This window comes from Antechinus flavipes, chromosome 4 (genome assembly GCF_016432865.1).
Source record: "Antechinus flavipes isolate AdamAnt ecotype Samford, QLD, Australia chromosome 4, AdamAnt_v2, whole genome shotgun sequence".
NCBI lineage: Eukaryota > Metazoa > Chordata > Mammalia > Dasyuromorphia > Dasyuridae > Antechinus > Antechinus flavipes.
In genome coordinates this window covers 220,684,563-220,706,964 of record NC_067401.1, presented here as the reverse complement: position 1 = coordinate 220,706,964, position 22,402 = coordinate 220,684,563, and the positions used below count along the sequence as shown (strand labels likewise).

General features: G+C 32.9%; 1 protein-coding gene across 2 annotated transcripts in view; it reads right to left on the bottom strand.

Annotated features, from left to right (window-relative positions):
- The window catches only part of TINAG (tubulointerstitial nephritis antigen), a 229,519-nt gene extending 217,819 nt beyond the window's left edge, over window positions 1–11,700 (bottom strand). For both annotated transcript variants that reach the window (XM_051997176.1, XM_051997177.1), the window contains exons 1-3: window positions 11,257–11,700; window positions 4,292–4,355; window positions 2,042–2,131 (exon numbers count right to left, since the gene is read on the bottom strand). In XM_051997176.1, coding sequence (XP_051853136.1) covers window positions 2,042–2,131; window positions 4,292–4,355; window positions 11,257–11,587 — 485 coding nt within the window. In that variant the 5' untranslated portion in view covers window positions 11,588–11,700. The remainder of the gene's footprint in view (window positions 1–2,041; window positions 2,132–4,291; window positions 4,356–11,256) is intronic.
- Between the last annotated feature and the right edge of the window lie 10,702 nt (window positions 11,701–22,402).

Below are 22,402 nucleotides of genomic sequence, written 5' to 3'. Positions count from 1 at the left end.
ACTTGTACCAGATCTAAAATTATATTATAAAGCATCAATTACCAAAACCATTTGGTATTGGCTAAGAAATAGACTAGTTGATCAGTGGAATAGGCTAGGTTCAAAGGATAAAACACTCAACAACTTTAAAAATCTAGTGTTTTACAGACCCAAAGATCCCAGATTTTGGGATAAGAACTCACTGTTTGATAAAAATTGCTGGGAAACTTGGAAATTAGTATAGCAGAAACTAGGCATTGGCCCACACTTAACACCATACACCAAGATAAGGTCAAAATGGGTTCATGACCTAGGTATAAAGAATGAGATTATAAATAAATTGGAAAAGCATAGGATAGTTTACCTCTCAGACCTGTGGAAGAGGAAGGAATTTATGACCAAAGAACTAGAGATCATTATTGATAACAAAATAGAAAATTTTGATTATATCAAATTGAAAAGTTTTTGTACAAACAAAACAAATGCAGACAAAATTGGAAGGTAAGCATTAAATTGGGAAAAAATTTTAAAGTAAAAGGTTCTGATAAAGGTCTCATCTCCAAAACATAAAGAGAATTGACTCTAATTTATAAGAAATCAAGCCATTCTCTAACTGATAAATGGTCAAAGGATATGAACAGACCATTCTCAGATGAAGAAATTGAAACTATTTCTATCCATATGAAAAGATGCTCCAAGTCATTATTAATCAGAGAAATGCAAATTAAGACTACTCTGAGATGCCACTACACACCTTCCAGATTGGCTAGAATGACAGAAAAAGATAATGCGGAATGCTGGAGGGAATGTGGGAAAACTGTGACACTGGTACATTGTTGGTGGAATTGTGAATACATCCAGTCATTCTGGAGAGCAATTTAGAACTATGCTCAAAAAGCTATATAAACTGTGCATATCTTTTGACCCACTAGTGTTACTACTGTGCTTATATTTCAAAGAGATTTTAAAGAAGGGAAAGGGGCCTGTATGTGCAAGAATGTTTGTGGCAGCCTTCTTTGTAGTGCCCAGAAACTGGAAACTGAGTGGATGCACATCAATTGGAGAATGGCTGAATAAATTGTGGTATATGAATATTATGGAATATTATTGTTCTGTAAGAAATGACCAGCAGGATAATTTCAGAAAGGCCTGGAGAGAGTTACATGAACTGATGCTGAGTGAAATGAGCAGGACCAGGCGATCATTATATACTTCAATAACAATATTATATGATGATCAATTCTGATGAACGTGACCCTCTTCAACAATGAAGGTGAACCAAATCAGTTCCAAAAGAGCAGTAATGAACTGAACCAGCTACACCCAGTGAAAGAACTCTGGGAGATGACTATGAACCACTACATAGAATTCCCAATCCCTCTATTTTTGTCTGCCTACATTGTATACTATTTCCAAGTCCAACTTTTTATACAGCAAATTAACTGTTTGGACATGTATACATATATTGTATTTAACGTATACTTTAACATATTTAACATGTATTGGTCAACCTGCCATCTGGGGGAAGAGGTTAGGGGAAGGAGGGAAATAGTTGGAACAAAAGGATTTGCAACTGTCAATGCTGAAAAATTACCTATGCATATATCTTGTAACTAAAAAGCTATTATTTTAAAAAAGAACTTCATATAAAGCAACAAAAACAAATAAAAATCTTTTTTTTCTGAAAAGAGAACAAACAAAAAGAACAGAATAAGGACCAGAACTTTAATGTATTCCCATCTCAGTTCAGACCTCTTTATTTAAGACTCAAGTTGGACTTTGCCTTATATTCTACGATTGACTTTCTTCTCTTTTATATCTTATTTATATGCAATAATCTTTAATTTCCAGTCATTCACTTCAATCTTTTGTACAACATATGCTTTATGTTCTCTTATTAACTTTTCAATTTTTCTTTTTTGTTGGCTTTTTTGGTCCTATTTCAAAAATGTTCATTTTGAAAGCAAAAACCAGGAATCATTTGGAAACCAACAAGTAAACAGCGATTGCTCGAATTCAATTGTGTCATGGAAAGCATATAAAAGAAAGATTCTTTCCTCACCCATGATCTTGAGTGTTGATGTTTTCAATTAATTCTGGACGAACAAGGCATTCATGTTGGGAGCATTGCCACTGCTGTTCTGAGCAGGTGCTGAAAAGATATAAGAAATACAAATAAAGACTAGCTACAACAAGCACATTTCAAAGTAAGTGACAAAAAAATGATGTCTTAATATTACAAAAATGCATTTCCTAGAATGATTTCTAGTACTTTGTTGGCTTCTTATTGAAAATACCCAAATTTAAATGCCTATAATAAAATGTGCCATTCAATATGCTTGAAGTACTCTTTTATCTTTTTTAGTCTAGTATTACTACTTCATCTGACTTTAGGAAAAGGGTAGAAACAGAGAAAAATATATATGCTGTTTCCATTATTTGTAATGCTTCTTTGGCACCAGCTCTCTTACATTCATCTTTAAGTACCCTCAGGTCATTCATTCTAATGGTACCACCCTTATCCATGGTATTTTCTTGAACCACCACACAACTTCTTTTCCTTTATTCCACACTAATACTTTTAGAATGGAAAAATATATATATTTACTATTCCAAATTCCTCAGTACAAATATCAATTGTATACAACATGGCTTCCATTCATTTCCCACCTCTCTGCAAAAATTGTACTCAAAGATCATCTCTCTCACACACACAGTCACGCACGTGCACACACACACACACACACACACACACACACACACACATACACATATACACACACTCAATATATTAACACCACTGAGGATCATACTAGTATCTACCCTTTAGGGACTTTGTTAAGATCAAATGATATAATATTTTGTTATATTTAGAGTCGTCATTGTTTTTAAAGGTGCTTAGTACAATGCCTAAAGCATATTAAGCACTTAAATTTTTCTTGCATTGTTTTGGATCAGATTTTACAGAACACCTCTGCTACCGTTGTTTGTTTTATATTCAGTGGTGTGCTGGAGCAAGTTCTTACTGGCTTCAGAAAGCTAATTGTTAAATTTTCATTATGATCATTGACATATTGGAAATGAGATAATTACATAATGCTACAAATGTGGACTTGATTTATTGCTTGTCTAGATGAAGAAATTGTAAATAATTCAGATAAAGCTTAAAAGTCTTTGTCACATATATTTTGGAGAGCTGGTTGGTAAACATTTATCAGTGCACTAATGCCCCTATCATTCTCTAAGTTTCATATGTCTTTTCCCACAACTCTGCAAAGAAATTCTAGTATTACATCAAAACCCAGCTCAAAAGCTACTTCCTCCCTGCTTTCCAAGCAGAAATGAACTCTCTCTCCTTTGAATTTTAATAACATTTTATTTATGCCTTCTTTATAATGTTATCATCTTATAAAAGTTATTGTTTTATTATGTTATTATTATAGTCATTTTTGTAACTGTCTTATTCCTCTTAGAAGATTGTAAGCTACCAGAGGACAAGCACTTTGGTTTATCTATCTTTATATCTCCCCTAATTATCACACCATGCAAGGCATAAAGTGTGGTAGTCAATATTTAATAACTAACTTTCCCTCTGGTAGGGAGATGGGAAGGAGACTGACATATGCGTGATACACTCTTAAGATTAATCTACATGTTAACATTTTCTACAATGCTTTGTTAAATCTACACAATCAATGAAGAAATAAATCAAGCCCTTATTTGTAGTATTTGCCAATTTCCAAGGTGGAAATGCTCACTTTAAAAATTGTACAATTGAAGTTGGTGTTCAATATATCCAAGTACATAGATTTTAGATGCCTAGCAAGGGTTGACTAAATTAATATAGAATGAATTAGTATATATTTCCAGTGGCACTGCAAGTCAATCAATTTTATGAGAATTTCTTAAGCCTATTTTTAAATTTAGGAACCAACAGTTGACCCATATGTTTGCTAATATGTAATATAAGAGTAATAATTGTTTTTCTGTTGTATTTCAAACCTTTCTTTTTCATAGAAAAATTAAGCACATTTATTTGCCCTTTAAAGAGTAGGAATACTAAATAGTGATTTTTAAAGGTGTATCTGTATTTTGATTGATAATTTTCATGAAAATCAAAGAAGCTTGGGAGGGAAGTTAGAAAGTTACAAGTTACTTTTTTTAAAAAGTTTTAAAAAATCATTTCTGACATTCCCCCTCTCTAAATATTTAACTAAAGAATAGTTTCAAAAATGATCATATTACTGACAGGGAAAAAGAAAAATAATCATCACAAAGAGAAATTTACTTTTTAGGCTCTTAGAGTTATTACCAGTTATTGCAGTTTTCTTTAATTACAGCTCCTTCCCCATAATATTGATGATCTCTGAAGCAACCTGCCAACATAATATACAAATGAGTGGAAAAAATGCTAAATTCAGTTTAAGTGCATTGAAATAAGCATGCTACAATTTTAATTGGTTTTATAAAATGTACAAAATTATTTGGTGTCAATTTGACAAAGGGGATTTCTAGTTTGACACAGTGTATATATATAAATACATATGATGTCCCTAGGAAGATAATTCTATCATTCAGGAAAAAAAAAACAGATTATCACATGAGTTAATCATGAACTACTCTCATTCAAAAAATATTGAATGAAAAAAATAGAATTTAATAAAATGCTAATATTTCTTCTCTAAAGAAACATAAAAACCTAAGCAATCCTTATAAATAGGCATAACTAGTTGTTCCATGCACAAGACAGTATATCAAGGCTAAAATATAAAATTGTGATGGCTAATTCATGTAAGAATGAAAAATAAAAATTCTCTCTGAGATTTCTCTCAGAAGAAAATTTTGTGAAGCAAAAAAAGTACAGCTCCTATCTACATCCATTTTGAAAAATCTAATTTCAATTTATTATAACTGAAAAATGTTCTCAGATTGTCAGCTGAAATTGATTGACAATCCAGCCCAAATATATGAACTAAAAAGAACAAAGGCACATCAATAAGATATCTGTAAAATGTCACTGCACAACATGTTAAGGTTTACAATGCTCACAATCTCAGTTTATTCCTGTATGCTAAATAAATGCTATTATTCTAAGAACCAGGGCCTATTTTTTATATAATAGCTGCTCAGCTATGTTCTTTGTATTGAATAAATACTGGAGGATACACCTATCTATGATAAAAGTGTTTGATTTATAGATTTGATTTATAGATTCCAAGTAATTCCAATTAGTAACAAAAATTCATCGACTCAAATACTGACTACAACATGCAAACCATTCAGATTTTTCATAATCTTTGTAGTACTAGTTAATGTATGTTTTAATTTTTTTCAAGAAGAATATCTCATAAATATCCTCTTTCAGTAGTCACCTTCTTTTTAGGTAATCCATTTCTAAAAGATACTGATATTTCTGTAGCCATATAATCTTGAAAGTACTTATTAAACACTTATTATGTACCTAGTAGTATGCTAGTCACTGAGGATACAAAGGCAAAAGTGAACCAATTTCTACCCTGAGGAAGTTTATACACTAACATGAATAGTAGCAAGTGCATACAAAGCCACATATAACTTATACTGAATTAGTTTGTGTATATAAATAGATAATATAGGTGGTAGATATATAGATGCACATGTATATTTACTTTACAATTGTGTTTTTATCAATTTTTTAAATTTTTATTTATTTTATTCTGAACTTAAGAAATAAAACAAGCATTTCCATATATATGATAATAAAGAAAGATACTTGTACATAAAGCTGCAAATCAACTTGCACAGCTTATTATTCTTTTTAAATGTATATTAAAGCTACTAATTAACTTTTTTTTTCCTTTTTTCTTCCCCAAACTTCTCCAAGATGGCTACCAGATGGAAATACATGTATATCTACATGTGTGTGTGTGTATATATATATATATATATGCATATATATATACATATTTGTGTGCATATGCATGTTTATAAAGCCACTTTATACATACTTCTATGTACCAGTTCTTTCTCTGGATGCACATAATGTTTTCCTTCATATGTTTCTTATAGCCTTATAGTTAATTTGGATATATATATATATAATTTATTCACTCAAAGATGTTCTTAAAACAATAATAATGTTATTCGATACAACATTTTCTTGGTTCTGCTCATTATGCTCTTTATTATTTCATGTAAGTCTATTTTTTTATACATTTTAATAAAACATCTAGGTGACTTCATGGATAAATCAGGCCTGAAGTCAGAAGAACCTGAATTCAGACCCAGCCTCAGACACTTACTGGCCAAGTCACTTTTCTTTTCTTTACTTTCCTAGAGAAGGAAATGGTACACCATCCCAGTATCTTACAAGAAAACCCTATAGACAATATGGGTAATGAGGAGTCATACTGAATATGTCAGGAGTTGATTGAACAACAAGCATACATTTAATATATGATTATTGTTTTCTCCATTAGAATCTAAGTTGATTATCTGTGCAGATATTTAATTCTTCATACTTGTGTCAGGCATATAATAATTTTATTCTGACTTAAAAATGGTTAGCACAGTATGTGTATATATACATACTGTGTGTGTGTGTGTGTGTGTATATATATATATATATATACATATATATATATATATAATCTAAAAGGAAAATGGGATAATCAGGAAAGATATCACACAAAAGGAAATGAGAAATCTATAAATATCCAAATCCATATATTTTTGTACTTTCTTGAATACATTAGGAAAGAAAGGAAACACAAAGGAGGAAAGAAAAAGGGAAGGAAGAAGAAGGGAAGACAGATTAGAAGCTACAGTCCAAAATATCAGGAACAATTTTGCCCAAAATATCCTGGGTTTTTTGGAGGACTAAGGATGTAAAGTTTAATTTATTTTTCATCCTATCAATTGTGTTTCATCATGAGTTAAAAATCCAAGTATTGTATAACTGGATTATACATTTTAATTATGTTGAGTGGAAACTTCCTACTTAAAAGAGGAAAAAATGGCTTTCTAGATTTTTTTTATATCATTCCTTGCTGCTTGATGAATGTTCAAGTTATATCCACTTGTGATATAAATCTAAATGTTATGAACTAGTCACATTTGTCAAATCAATTATACATGTAGACAAAACCATCAGTTCTTGTCAAATGACTTTTAAAAATGGTTACAGAAAACTGAAGAGAATTTCTACAGCTTAAACTATAACACAATAAGTCAATCAGATATTTGAAAGGAATAGATTGAGCCCTAAGTGGAATGGGGAAATATGAGACTGTAAACTTTCTCCTGAAGTTCTGATAGTATGAGTCTGTCATTGCTCCCAAATTTTGCTTCTTTTCATATGGTTTCAATATTTGACATTTGAAGTCATCCAAATAGCCAAGACTATCACCAAATACAAAAAAAAAAAAAAAGATAACATTTTCTTGTCTACAGACTGAATGCAGTGACTTCACACATTTCTGTTCTTAAGACTGCTTTCATAACTAGCTGATTAGAAGGAAAAAAAAAGATTTTTCAGGGTAAAGAAGTGAGGAAAACAGAACAGCAGGATGATGCAGTAGATAGAGTACCCGTCCTGAAGTCAGGAAGTGGCCTTAGACACTTAATGCTTCCTAGCTGGGTGACCCTGGGCAAGTCATTTAATCCCAATTGCTTCAGGAAAAAAAAGTGAAGGAAATAGGTTACTACCACATAGCTAAAATTGAGAAATGCCTATAAATAAAATTCTTGTGCCATAAATCTATTTATGGTAATTTGGGGGAAAGTGTCTTTATATGGATAAAATATTAAAAACAAATAACTTTTGGCTCTTTAAATAAAGATAACTGTGCACTCTTTTAAAAATGAAAGTACTGAGCTGCTTTCTTCAGCAGAGTATAACTCTAGACATACATCTTGATCAGTAGCATCATCATCATTATCATCATCAATCAAGCAATAATACTCCAATATAAAAGTTTTGATATAAAATAAAATGATCAAATGTGCTATTTCTAGGATGGAAAAAATAATTTTGTAAGATTCAAATTATTCAGTTTAGGTGCAAATAAAGAATACAAATTCTTCCTCCCTTCTGGAATGAGTTGATAATCTCAAATAAGGTCATAGATCCATAATAAAAAGGGATCTCAGAAGCCATCTAGTTTCTCCCTCTTCCTTCTACAGATAAGGAAACTAAGCCCTGAAAAGTTCAAATGACCTGCACATGGGCACATGCACTTGCAGTTGGTGAAAGAAGGATTGAGGTACATGTCCTCTGAATTTCAACTCAGCTCACTTTGTTTTGTTTCAATGATTCCCACAACATTTATTGAGGAATTTGAACATATTTCAATCTAGCATAAGCACTTGAGTCTTCAAAATCTTTTTAACATCAATATAAACAAAACTGTAAGTAATAAAAATCACAATGCTGGCAATAAACATAATTAGTATTGCACTAACAATTTTATTGTCCATTAGAATGTAACCTGATTAGACAACTTTAATTTTTAAACACCTGAAGATAGAACAAGATGGGCCAGATGACAAAATAGACCCACCAAATCATCTGGTTGAGCTAACCCAATATGTGTATGCAAATCATCAGGAATCAGACTCTTGGAAAGGCCTGATTAGAGTGGTGCTACATAGAGAGAGACTTATTTTGCCCTACATCTTGATTGTGGTCACAGGAAAATAGAAAGTCTTCTGTTCCACAGACAAGATGGCTTTATTAGGGAGCTAAATGGTAGTTTTGATTTTTGAAGAATATATGATGTTAAATGTTTTCCTCAAGGTTATTGCTAATGGAACACCAAGTTTAATAGTGGCATTCAAGGTACAATGAACCTAAAGACCAACACACTCCCATTAATTTTATAGGGAACAATACAATGACAATTGACCATTATCTTGACCTGTCTTCTATTTTTCTGTGATGGGTCAAGACATAGGGAAAGCATTTGAAATTGACCTGTGATTTTCTAATTTTAGTGGCATAGAACTCATAGACAAGGAGTTTCCCTTCTATACTATATGTTATCTTCTCTGAAACTTCTATTCTAAGAGTTTCCTAGCGCATGCAGAAGTTAAGGATGTGAATGACCAAGATCACACAGATACTATGGGAGAGTCAGGGCTGGAACACAGGTTTTACTGACCCAGAGACCTATTTTCTACCAATTACACCATTCTATTTCTCATAAAAATAGGAAGGATGTAGAAAAACTTGGAGTGAAATATAAAATGATGCAATGTAAATTAAAAAGATTCAGGAAAACAATATTCACAGTGACAATAATAACAATAACAAAACTAAAATTACAATGCAATTATAAAGTCCAAATCTTGTGCCAAAGAAGGGGGGAGGACATATCCATAAATGAGTGAATCATAGGATCATAGATTTAGAAGTAGATAGGACTTTAGAAACTCATTTAAGCCAATTCTATTTTACAAAAGAGAAAACTGAGGCTGAAAGGTGTTAAGTGACTTGTGCAAGTTCACACATTTGGTAACTATCAAGGTTGATTATTGAATTTCTGTTTTTTTACCATCAAAACCAGCATGCTCTCTATTATACTACACAGACTACCAGTATGGAACATTGCATAATTCAGACTTAATTGTTGTATTATTTAATTTTCAGGAATTGGTTTTCTTTTCTTTATTACTATAAAGAATAGCTCTTTTGGTAGAGAATGGAGAAAGATATATTTAAAAATTAAATGTAAAAACAAAAAATAATAATAATTTTAAAAATAATGTAATCTCTACCAATAGGTGTCACCATTCTGCTCTGAGACAAAATAAACTATTCCAAAGGAAAGTAGCTAGATTTTTAAAGTGTTCACATGCTATTACAGATAACAGTGTATAAGGATGTCTATGTAGAGCAATTAAAACTATTCTAGTCCCATTAATTTAAGCAAATAGAACAAATTGTAACATTAGTCTTAGGATTTTTATTTTTCCATCAGGAAAAAAAATTACAAATCATTGATTTCAAACCCTTCTTTTGATAGATGAGGTAACTAAGATCCAAAAAATGTGAAGCAATTTAATATTTCAGGAATATGATGGACTTAGAGCTGCTATGATTGTGAATCTGTTTCAACTAATCAAACTCCAATTGGAGAACTTTACCATAAAGTATAAGATGTTGTGTTTTACATTTTACATACTATTAAGAGGTACTGCTCATAAAGAGTAGAAAGAATGATCCCAAAATCAGAGAATCAAAGAATTTGAGTTTGCAGGAAACTTAACTGGTCTTACATCCTCTGTGTAGATGACAAGAATCTGAAGTCCCAAGAAATAAATGACTTACCTAAGAACACTCAGATCATTAGAAGGCTAAATAAATTTATTTCAAGAAGAAACTCCATTTTTTTACTACCAATATTCCCATGTGGTTCTTATTCATGTAAATGGTTGTATTCACACAACATCAAAAAGACTGATTAGATGATTTTTTAAAAATGAATCACTTTAAACATTGTTATGATTCCCTTAGTTAACAATAGCATCACTGGAGAAACAAATGGTTCTATGGAAAGAATATTGACTCTTGAGTTAGAGGACCAAAATACTTCTGATATTTAATACCTATATAACTTTAAACAAATCATTTGAATTCCTTGTATCTCCAGCTTTCTCAGAGAGCTGAACTTGACCACCAAGACTTTTCAGAGATCAAAACCATGATTCTATGCATAAATACCAGGAATTGGAGGAGAAAAATATAGCAGAACCCCTTCATCAGCTGAATGTCATTTAAAAATCATTCAAACTCACATCAAAAAAATCTTGAATATATCTCTGGGGAATTTTAATTTAGACTGACTTGTTTAAAGATAAATTTTAATAATAACATAAGTAGATTTATTTTTTCATTAACTCATTTTTGCTTGTTTAGTTTAATCTTTATTTATTTTACTTCTTTTATTTTTCTCTTTTTTTGATTTATTTATCTAGATCTATAATTTCATCAATTAGGAAAATAACTTTGTGGGAAGTATAGTTAATGTCCCTATAAGTATAATTCTTAAAAAGTCACTTGGAACAAAGAGGTTAAGTGGCTTGCCTGTGGTCACATAGCTATGTGTCAGAAGCAAGATTTATATCAAAGTTTCTTGATTCTAAAGCTGACCCTCTTTCTCCTATCTTCTACAGTCTTTTCAAACACCCCTGTCTACTCTAAGAAGTCCTAGTATTTGCCACTCAGCTTATTCCTGTAATCTCAAGTCTTGGCCCTAAAGTTAAACCCTACTATATGCATTGCTTTCCAGTACTTACCTTTTTGATATGGATTTTCTCCTTGGCAAAAGGACTTGTAATCAGGACAGCAATCAGAATTTTCCCTTTCACAAAATTTATCACAGTAACACATGGCATTTGCCTCATAGAAATGAGTTACACATTCATCATTTCTGTCTTCACAACAACCATGAGTCCTACAGTAATGACCCTTATAAAGGGCTCTTCTAAATCTTGTCCTTTCCAAATCAGTAAAGTTCGAAGTTGAATAAACTTGCAGGTTCATACCTCTCCGGGAGACCAATTGCTTTTCCATCCAAATTCCTGTTGTGAGGTAAGAGAAAATTAATATTTTGGGCCAACTCCACATCCTCTGGTCACCAGATCACTTCTATCACCTTCTGTTACAGTAATAAGGTAATCCAATATCTATCACAATGGAGATCCAATTGATGACTCCTTAGATTCCTTTGAATATGTCAGTCTTGGTTAGCAGTATGTCTTACTAGGAAGCAACAACCTGGACTCTTACTTGAACTGAATAAACTTCATGTAGTTAAACATTAATCACAAATTTCAGTGTTTAATCAAGATAAAAGTAAGTGTTTAAACAGGCCATTGTCATTCCTCAAGTAAAATCTTTTGTAGCACATTAAAATTCTTCTTTGCCATAAGGAGAAAAATACACAAATTTTGTGAATGGCACATGAAGCATAGGTTGATAGCAAATATTGGAACTTAAATCAGACTTCCTCAGAATACCCATGACTCAGATAATTGCTGAGAGGGCCATTCAAAATGCTATGAGGCAATCTATTCACTCCTTGCCTGGTAATTAAAATCCAGACTCTCATGAGGTTGTCATATCAATAAACAATTGTTTTAAATCATGCCTGGTCACACTCTGAATTCATTTTCCATCTGTATCAAATTTACCTATCAAAACCATTTTTGAGATAAGGTAGAACTTAATGGAATTGAAAACCTTATGAGAGATCTTAGTTCACCAAAATTGCACCCATGCTTGGCACTATTATCCTCATCTATAAAATAAACTGGAAGAAGAAATGGCAAGTATCTTTGCCAATAAAATACTAAATGGGGTCAGAAACATTCAGACACAGCTGAAACAACTGAATAGCAACAACAAGGAGTGCCTTAAGATTTGAAAAAGAACTTTACAACTACTATCTTATTTTATCCTTGCAACAGTTCTGGAAGATTAGGTGCTATAATTATTTCTACTTTACAAATTAGGAATTGAAGGCAGACTGAGATTTAATAACTTCTCCTGAATTATATAGCTAGTAAATGTGAGACTGAATTTGAACTCAGATTTTGACTTCAGATCCACCACTGTAATTACTGTATCACCTAGGGAGTTTTCTCTCTGGGAGTTCTCAATACAGCTAAAATGATAGGACTACATCAGAGTGCACGGTAGATTGCTGGAGCCAGGAAAAGATAAGTCCAGATTTTCCCTCAGATACTTAGTGACTAAGTATCATCTTAGGCAAGTCATTTTGCTTTTCTGAGGTTCTGTTTCCTCATTTGTAAAATAAAGCTTGTGAACTTGATAACTTCTCATTTGAATCCATAAACATATAACATCAATAAAATATTTTATTTAATTTAAAATTGATATATAATAATATGATATCATCATATTATATCAATATCTAATATCACTGAATTATTTAAAATTAATAAATTTATTATTTACCTGCTATATATCAGACACTGGAGTTAAATACTGCATGTATGTATGCATAATACATATAAATTGTTTATAGATATGGTTAGATTAGAACTGAAAGAAATTAATAGTAAGTCTTAAAATTTAGATATAAATTATATATTTTTACTATCAATCAAATGTTTTAAATTAAAAGGATTGGTTTTTGAAATCCTCTATGCTAAATAAGGAATCCTTGAATACTACAAATAACAATCTCTTCATTTATTTTTGTTTTAACTCTGATTCTGAAATTTCCATTTTTCTTTTAAGAAAACCAAGATAAAGATTGTGAATCTGGTTCAATGGTAGTGCCTGCAATTTCATGGGTATACAGAAACTTCCAGTGAATATTTTTCCTCTGCCAATGCAGGTCAATCCCTGCTTTTCAATTTACAATCTTAAAGAATTTCCTGAGGCATTGAAATATTAAGTGACTTTCTCCTTAGTCACAAAGGCTATAGGAGCTGTGTCAGAGATAGGATTTGAAGACAGACCTTCCTAACTCTGGTTGTTTCCCCCTCCTTTATGCTATACCATATCTCATTATGTAGAATATGTTACATTTTACCAACTGCTAAATGAAGAGTATCTCCATACTGTCCTAAGAAATTCTAGGCAGAGCCCTGTGTTCACTCTCTAACCTCCACTGGTAAGTAATGGTCCTAGGAATCCCACCATTAAAAAGTCTTCTCTATTTTGATTATTTGTGTTTTATTGCTTTGGGTTTTTTTGGAGGTTTTTGGAGGGGAAGAAGGTCCTCTGATATTTTTAGTTACCTATTTCTTCCTTTAAGAGGGCCCCAAGTATAATTACTCCCTTCAGCATCTTCAAATCACACCACAATTACTTAATAGCTAGCTATGAACAAGGCTTAGCAGAAACAAAGGAGACAACCAAAATTTCAACCTTTTTACAGTTTTTCCTCCTGTACTTCAATTAAGGAAATTGTAACTGATTCTCCTCTGGGTCATCAATGACTAACTGAAGAAAAAAAGTTTAAATGGCATCCAGGGGTCCTCAAATTATGGCCCTGGGCCAGATGCCACATCTGAGGACGATTATCCCCCTCATCCAGGGCTATGAAGTTTCTTTATTAAAAAGCCCACAAAACAAAGTTTTTGTTTTTTACTATAGTCCGGCCCTCCAACAGTCTAAGGGACAGTGAACTGGCCCCTATTTAAAAAGTTTAAAGACCCCTGGAATAAAAGCAAATCTCCTTGATACACAGACAATAAAAATAGAAAGCATTGCTGGGGAAAATTAAAAATCTTTAAATCTTTGGGAGGATTTTATCAGTAGGATAACTTTTTATACATACATACATACATACATACACACAATTTTAATGGTCAAACTGTACCAATGACTTAAGATACCAGAATAACCTGTGATCTGCTAATGACCCTTCCAACTTATTGACTGGCAGATGAGATCTAAAAATGGATTCTAAATTTTCTCCTTCATCTATTTTTTTGTAGTTTCTCAGGCTAAGCTGAAATTTCACATGTCTTTCAAAGGTTAATGGTTAATGTGGACTTGGTCTATAATTATTCAATGCTTTAAAAACAATTAAAACTTAACAAATCTTTGAAGTGGAACAACTGATCCTATTGCAGCTCCCCCAAACAACAGTAATTTGGAATACTTAGCTGAGGTCCTATTTATTTTTATTTTTCTAAGCAATATTTCTGAGAGACATAATCTTGTATTCAAATTAATCTGATGTTTCTAGTTCTTATCTCTTGCTTTTGGGTTTCTAAAATCATTCTTTTGACACTTTTCAATTCTTGGAATAATTGTCCACAGTATAGTGATTTTTATGGTTCATGAATGCAAGCTAAAAAGATGGATTAGAAGTCAATTCAAGAAAAAATGGTGGCAATCAGAACAGCAGAGTACATACAAGGTGATCCAAGACAATCTACTTACCTGGAGGATATATTTGATGTACACCCATTTCACCCAATTCTCTACACTCAAAGGCTCTGAGAAAGCCCTGTTTGAAGATGTTTGTCATCTTTTGACTTTATATACTATCAAAAATGAACCAGGAGAATGGAGATATTGGAGAATAACACATCAGAATAACAGAAATTAATTATTTAAACGATAGATGAAAGAGGGGACAGAAGGACACTGAAAAAGTTAAGAATCCATTTTGTTTTTTATACATCTATACATGTACATATATTCATATATAAGCATACAAAATCCATAGATATTGGAGGGGAGAGAACTTGAAAACAAAGATTTTATAAAAGGAGGAAAATAAAGGAGAATGCAGAATAAGGAGAGTAATGAAGCATGGGGGAAATAATATGGCATAAGAGAGAAATGGGAAATATGAAGAATTAGAGGATAAAGAAACAAAATAGCAAAGAATCCCCAGTCCTTAATACAGACTCTTACACATAACAATTTTTCAGTCATTTCAGTCAAGCCTGACTCTTTCCTCCCATTTGGGATTTTATGGCCAAAAACACTACTGTGGTTTACTATTTCCTTCTCCAGGTAATTTTGCAGATGAGGAAACTGAGGTGAACAGGGTAAAGTGTCTTGGCCAAGGTCACTCAGCTAGTAAATGTCTAAAATCAGATTCGAACTTGGATCTTCCTGACTCAGACTTGGCACTCTATCCACTGCTCCTCCTAGCTGCTCCTTTCTAGTGGAATAGATGTTTGTTGAATTGAACATTCTTCATTTAAATATAAAACAAAAGATATAGCTGCCTAGGGAAGTTGTGCCAGTTATGGGTCTTTAGAAGGTAATAAGAACCATAGAATATTCATCTCAAATTATTAATTGCACTACTCAATGCCAGAGGGCATTTTTGGTACAAGTCCAGTCCTCTACCTCTCAGACAGCTGTCTGATACTCTCCCCTAAGTCTTGCTTCTTTGTAGGAAATACATTTTGTCTCATTAGACTTTGATTTGGTATTTATGGATCTACTCATTTAGATCTTGGCTCCATAACCATCACACTAGGAAAACATTTCTCTTCTTTTCACTGCAATGGAGTAGTGAGAGACTTTTGCATTTCTGTGGAGAAGGAGCTAAGCATTTGTGTAGTTTCTATGCCAGGTTCTGTGCTGAGTGCTTTCTCAATATCATCTCATTTATCTCATTCTGTATAAACCATCAATCAACTACAGCATTATTAAGTTTAAAAGGCAGGGTGGTTAATTAAATATAACCAGCAGACATGAATTTGTGAAATTCATCTGAGTCATCTGAGTTTTACCCATTCCCACCAAGGACACTTTTACTTTCTTTTGTCCAAGCTTCAAGATTCAAAGGAATACAGTTCAGATACATAACTCAAATCTCCTAATACTTGGGGCCATGAAGAGAAAGGAAGAAGACATTCATACAGGCAGAATTTCTAAAGGATGAAGTTTTTCTTTTTTTAACTTTGTAAAACAAACTTTATTTATTGAATTTTCATAACTTTGTATTTGGGAGTGATTGTAATCTCCAGGTCCTCTAGTGGTAATAGAACTAAGGACTGTGCTGGATAGGCTACTGGGACTCTTTATATGACAATAATATATTAAGAGTGATTCCAATTGGACCTTTTTTTATTATTATTATATATTTTATTTTATTTTATAATAACTTTATATTGACAGAATCCATGCCAGGGTAATTTCTTTTACAACATTATCCCTTGCACTCGCTTCTGTTCTGATTTTTCCCCTCCCTCCTTCCACCCCCTCCCCTAGATGGCAAGCAGTCCTATATATGTTAGATATATTGCAGTATATCCTAGATACAATATATATGTTTGCATTTCTTTTGTTGCACAGGGAGAATTGGATTCAGAAGGTAAAAATAACCCAGGAAGAAAAACAAAAATGCAAATAGTTCACATTCATTTCCCAGTGTTCTTTCTTTGGATGTGGCTGCTTCTGTCCATCATTTATCAATTGAAACTGAGTTAGGTCTCTTTGTCAAAGAAATCCACTTCCATCAAAATACATCCTTATACAATATCATTGTTGAAGTGTATAATGATCTCCTGGTTCTGCTCATTTCACTTAGCATCAGTTCATGTAAGTCTCTCCAAGCCTCTTTGTATTCATCCTGCTGGCCATTTCTTACAGAACAATAATATTCCATAATATTCATATACCACAATTTACCCAGCCATTATCCAATTGATGGGCATCCATTCAATTTCCAGTTTCTAGCCACTACAAATAGGGCTGCCACAAACATTTTGGCACATACAGGTCCCTTTCCCTTCTTTAGTATTTCTTTGGGATATAAGCCCAATAGAAACATTGCTGGATCAAAGGGTATGCACAGTTTGACAACTTTTTGGGCATAATTCCAGATTGCTGTCCAGAATGATTGAATTTGTTCACAACTCTACCAACAATGCATCAATGTCCCAGTTTTCCCGCATCCCCTCCAACATTCATCATTATTTTTTCCTGTCATCTTAGCCAATCTGATAGGTGTGTAGTGGTATCTCAGAGTTGTCTTAATTTGCATTTCTCTGATCAATAGTGATTTGGAACACTCTTTCATATGAGTGATAATAGTTTCAATTTCATCATCTGAAAATTGTCTGTTCATATCCTTTGACCATTTAAGGGATGAAGTTTTGCAACCTCAAATCTTGCCCACCAGTCATTTTTTTTAACATTGCTCTCCTAGCCAGTATTGCTAAACATGGGAAGCCTGATGACTCCTTGCTGTATCATTCTTCACTATGGAATGGAAGAGCTAGGTTCAAAATATAGGGCCCAAGCAAGGAGACAAAGCCAATCCAAACCCAATATAACTTTTTCCACTTGAAAAGTGCTAGGCATAGAGCTCTTCATGATCTGAAATATTTCATCCACAGGAGTTTTGAGTAGAGGCTGAGGATGAACAGCCACATTTCCTGCTACAGAGAAAAGAAGACTTTGGAGGTGAGAATATTAGGCTAATAGGAAATGTAGAAGAAAGGAATAATTAGCAAATTAGAGAAAATAGGAGACAGGAAGTAAAAAATAGCTAAAATACTAGGAATTATTAAATGGCAAAAATGTGGAAGGTGAGTAGAAGATAAGTAAATAGTATAAGGGCATAACATTTAATCTTAGGTAATGGGGTAAATATGGTACAATAACATGAGTTTATGAAGGGCAATATGTCCTATTAATAACCAGAGTTACAAAATCAATCATCAAAAAGGCAAAAATGAGAGTAGTAGCTATATTGATGTGTGTTCTAAGGAGGTTATTTCAAGGCACCATTATGACATTTACATTATACCATGGTACCCATAGGCATTCTTCCTTTCTCCAAAACAGACTGTTTTGATAATTTGATTAGTTTCCCTTCATTTAATTGGCCTGTCATTCATAACAGGTAATTATATATTGATGAATGTTTAACAATCAGTTGTCTGAGGGGAAAATATACACATAATACAATTTTCAGTTTAAGATGCTTTATTTACATTTTCTTTTCTTCCTTGAATCTACAAAATCAACATAACAATAAATGAGACCACAATTTATAGGATTTGACAATTTCTTAGGTACAAAAACTCATAGAAAATTTAATCATTAGCTCTCTAGATCCAGTATGAGTTATTCCACCATAACCCTGAATAGGTATACCAAAGATATGAGTATAACAATAGTGTAAGACATTATATTTTTGGATGACAAAATCAGTATTCAAAAATATCATTAATGATAGTCAAAACAAACCAAGAATAAAAAAGGTAGATGGCACATAATACTAATACATAGATAGAGTATTCAATATTTACTATGGGCAAGAACTGTGCTTATTTTTGTAGACATGAATAAAAATCAGGAAATATCATGGCTACTACTGAGGAACTTATATTATCATGGGAAAAAACAAAACATAAAGAAGACCTGGAAAACTCAGAGTAAGAGTAGAAAGAAAAGAGCATATACAAATATGGACAAATTTGCTGACAAGGAAGAAACCAAGTCCAAAGAGTAGTGTACCCTGGGAAGTAAAGCAAAACTTGAGCCCTTCCTGAAGAAAAGTGCATTGACAAGAAGCAATGCACTAAAAAGCCTCCTGAGTCTAGAATCTGAGGACCTGGTTCCAAACTCCACCTCAGTGTAACTTTAGTAATCACATAATCTCCATGAGTCTCAGATTCATCATCTCTAAAGAATAAGCAATAGATTAAATGGTCCCTCAGGGCCCTTCTAATACTTTATCTTTGAATTAAGAGTAAGGATAGAGTTGAAATTATTTCCTCCAGTTAGCCCTGATACATTTCTCATGATTAGAATTTATGAGTCAATATCATTGCTTTAAAATAGATATATAGATATATAGATATAGATATAGATATATAGATATAGATATCAGGCTGTATTGAATTAACAAAGGCATAATGTCCATAAGTAAGGAAGTGATTGTCCCACTCAACTAGTCTAACAATTTTTTTTTGTATAATTTGGAAGAGGGGAGGAAGGAAAAAAGAGTAAGTAAGGGATACTGAATAAATGGAAAATTAGGTTTAAGTAACCAAGTAACCAAGTATTTGTCAAGTGTATCACTTAGAAGAGTTGGACCAATTCATGGATACAGCAACAGTGTTTTAATCTGTCTGTTCTCTGTAACTCTCTCCATATGTACATTTTCTACTTTGTATCATCTTTGCCATTATGGTGTACATAAGGTAAAGTATCATAGTTGTTTTAATATGTGTTTCTCTTATTATTAGTGATTTGAAGCAATTTTTCATATAATAACTTTTTTCTTTTTTTACTTAATAGTATTTTTTCCACTTAAAAAATAATTTTTACATTCATTTTTGTAAGATTTTTAGTTCCAAATATTTTCTCCCTCCCTCCATTTCCTTCTCACTTCCCAAGATAGCAAGGAATATCATATGTTATACATTTGTAATCATTTTAAGCCTATTTCTATATTAGTCATGTTGTGAAAGAAAAATCTGAAGAAAGGCAGAGCCAAGATGTCAGAGTAAAGGAAGAAATGTGTTTGAACTTTCTCAAATCCCTTCTAATACTTTTAAATAACGACTCTAAACAATTTCCAGAGCAACAGAATCCCCAAAAGATAGAATAAAACAATTTTCTAGCCCAAGACAACTTAAAATGTCAAGAGGAAAGGTATGTTGCACCAGGGTGAGAGTGGAGCATAGTCCAGCATAGGTCTTATCAGCACAGCCCCAGCCCTATTAAATTAGGAAGAAACTTTGGGGCAACTGAATCAGTGGCAGCAGTGGTGATTTCTGAATCTTGCAGACCACAGAAGCCAAACACAATTTTGGTTTTCACTTGGATATAGGTGAAACACAGTTCACTACAAGCCACAACAGCACAATCCCCATGCCACCAAATCAGAAGCAGTCCTTAGAAGTCAATGAATTAGTTGTGCTGATTTCTGGAGCTCTGAGCCCACAGACAGTAGGGGGGTTGAAATAACTGGCTGGAAGATTACAGAGATCTCTTTGATAGCACTAAGGCAGAATTCTCTTACTTTGCTCATGCTCAGATCCTGGGTGTCAAGGAAGAACTTGTGACCAGTTTGGAGAAGAGACCCTGCTCAGAGTAGAAATTAATACTGGTGGTTACTCACAGAACACAGCAGAGGCCAAGAGAGTAGTAAATATACATCTCCCTAGATCATACCATGTTGGAAGAAAGTAAAACTTATGAAAGTAAGAATCTCTAAAAACAACTGTAAAAAGACTCCTAAAGTTGGGACATATACCTTCTAACTGGAAGAAAAGTCATACTTTATTTTTTTTAATTTTTAATAGATTTTTATTTACAAGTTATATGTATGGGTAATTTTACAGCATTGACAATTGCCGAATGTTTTGTTCCAATTTTTCCCCTCCTTCCCCCCATCCTCTCCCCTACATGGCAGGATGTTCAGTAGATATTAAATATATTAAAGTACAAATTAGATACACAATAAGTATACATAACAAAACCATTATTTTGCTATACAAAAAGAATCAGACTCTGAAATCTTGTACAATTAGCCTGTGAAGGAAATCCAAAATGCAGGCAGGCAAAAATATAGGGATTGGAATTTCAATGTAATGGCTCTTAGTCATCTCCCAGAGTTCTTTTGCTGGGCATAGCTGGTTCAGTTCATTACTGCTCCATTGAACTGATTTGGTTCATCTCATTGCTGAAGATAGCCAGGTCCATCAGAATTGATCATCATACAGTATTGTTGTTGAAGTATATAATGATCTCCTGGCCCTGCTCATTTCACTCAGCATCAGTTCATGTAAGTCTCTCCAGACCTTTTTGAAATCGTCCTGTTGGTCATTTCTTACCGAATAATACTATTCCATGATATTCATATACCACAATTTATTTAGCCATTCTCCAGTTGATGGGCATCTACTCAGTTTCTAGTTTCTGGTCACTACAAAGAGGGCTGACACAAGCATTCTTGCACATAAAGATGCCTTTCCCTTCTTTATGATCTCTTTGGGATATAAGCCCAACACTGCTGGATCAAAGGGTATGCACAGTTTGATAACTTTTTGAATATAGTTCCAAATTGCTTTCCAGAATGGATAGATATATTCACAATTTCACCAACAATGTATTCACCAACATATATATCCCTGTTTTCCGATATCCCCTCCAACATTCCGGAATATCTTTCCCTGTCATTCTAGCCAGTCTGACAGGTGTGTAGGGGTATCTCATAGTTGTCTTAATTTGCATTTCTCTGATTAATAATGACTTAGAGCATCTTTTCATATGGCTAGAAATAGTTTTAATTTCTTCGTCTGAGAATTGTCTGTTCATATCCTTTGACCATTTATCAATTGGAGAATGGCTTGATTTCTTATAAATTAGGGTCAATTCTCTATATATTTCGGAAATGAGTCCTTTATTAGAACCTTTGACTGTAAAAATGTTTTCCTAGTTTATTCTTCCCTTCTAATCTTGTCTGTATTAGTTTTGTTTGTACAAAAGCTTTTCAGTTTGATATAATCAAAATTTTCTATTTTGTGATCAGTAATGATCTCTAGTTCTTTATTGGTCATAAATTCCTTCCTCTTCCACAGGTCTGAGAGGTAAACTGTGCTGTGTTCCTCTAATTTATTTATAATCTCATTCTTTATGTTTAGGTCATGAACCCATTTTGACCTTCTCTTGGTGTACGGTGTTAAGTGTGGGTCGATGCCTAGTTTCTGCCATACAAGTTTCCAATTTTCCCAGCAATTTTTGTCAGACAGTAAGTTCTTATCCCAAAAGCTGGGTTTTCTGGGTTTGGCAAATACTAGATTGCTATAGTTATTGACTGTTTTGTCCTTTGAAACTAACCTATTCCACTGATCAACTAATCTATTCCTTAGCCAATACCAAATGGTTTTGGTAACTGCTGCTCTATAATATAATTTTAGATCTGGTATCAGTAAGCCACCTTCATTTGATTTATTGTTCATTAATTTCCTTGAA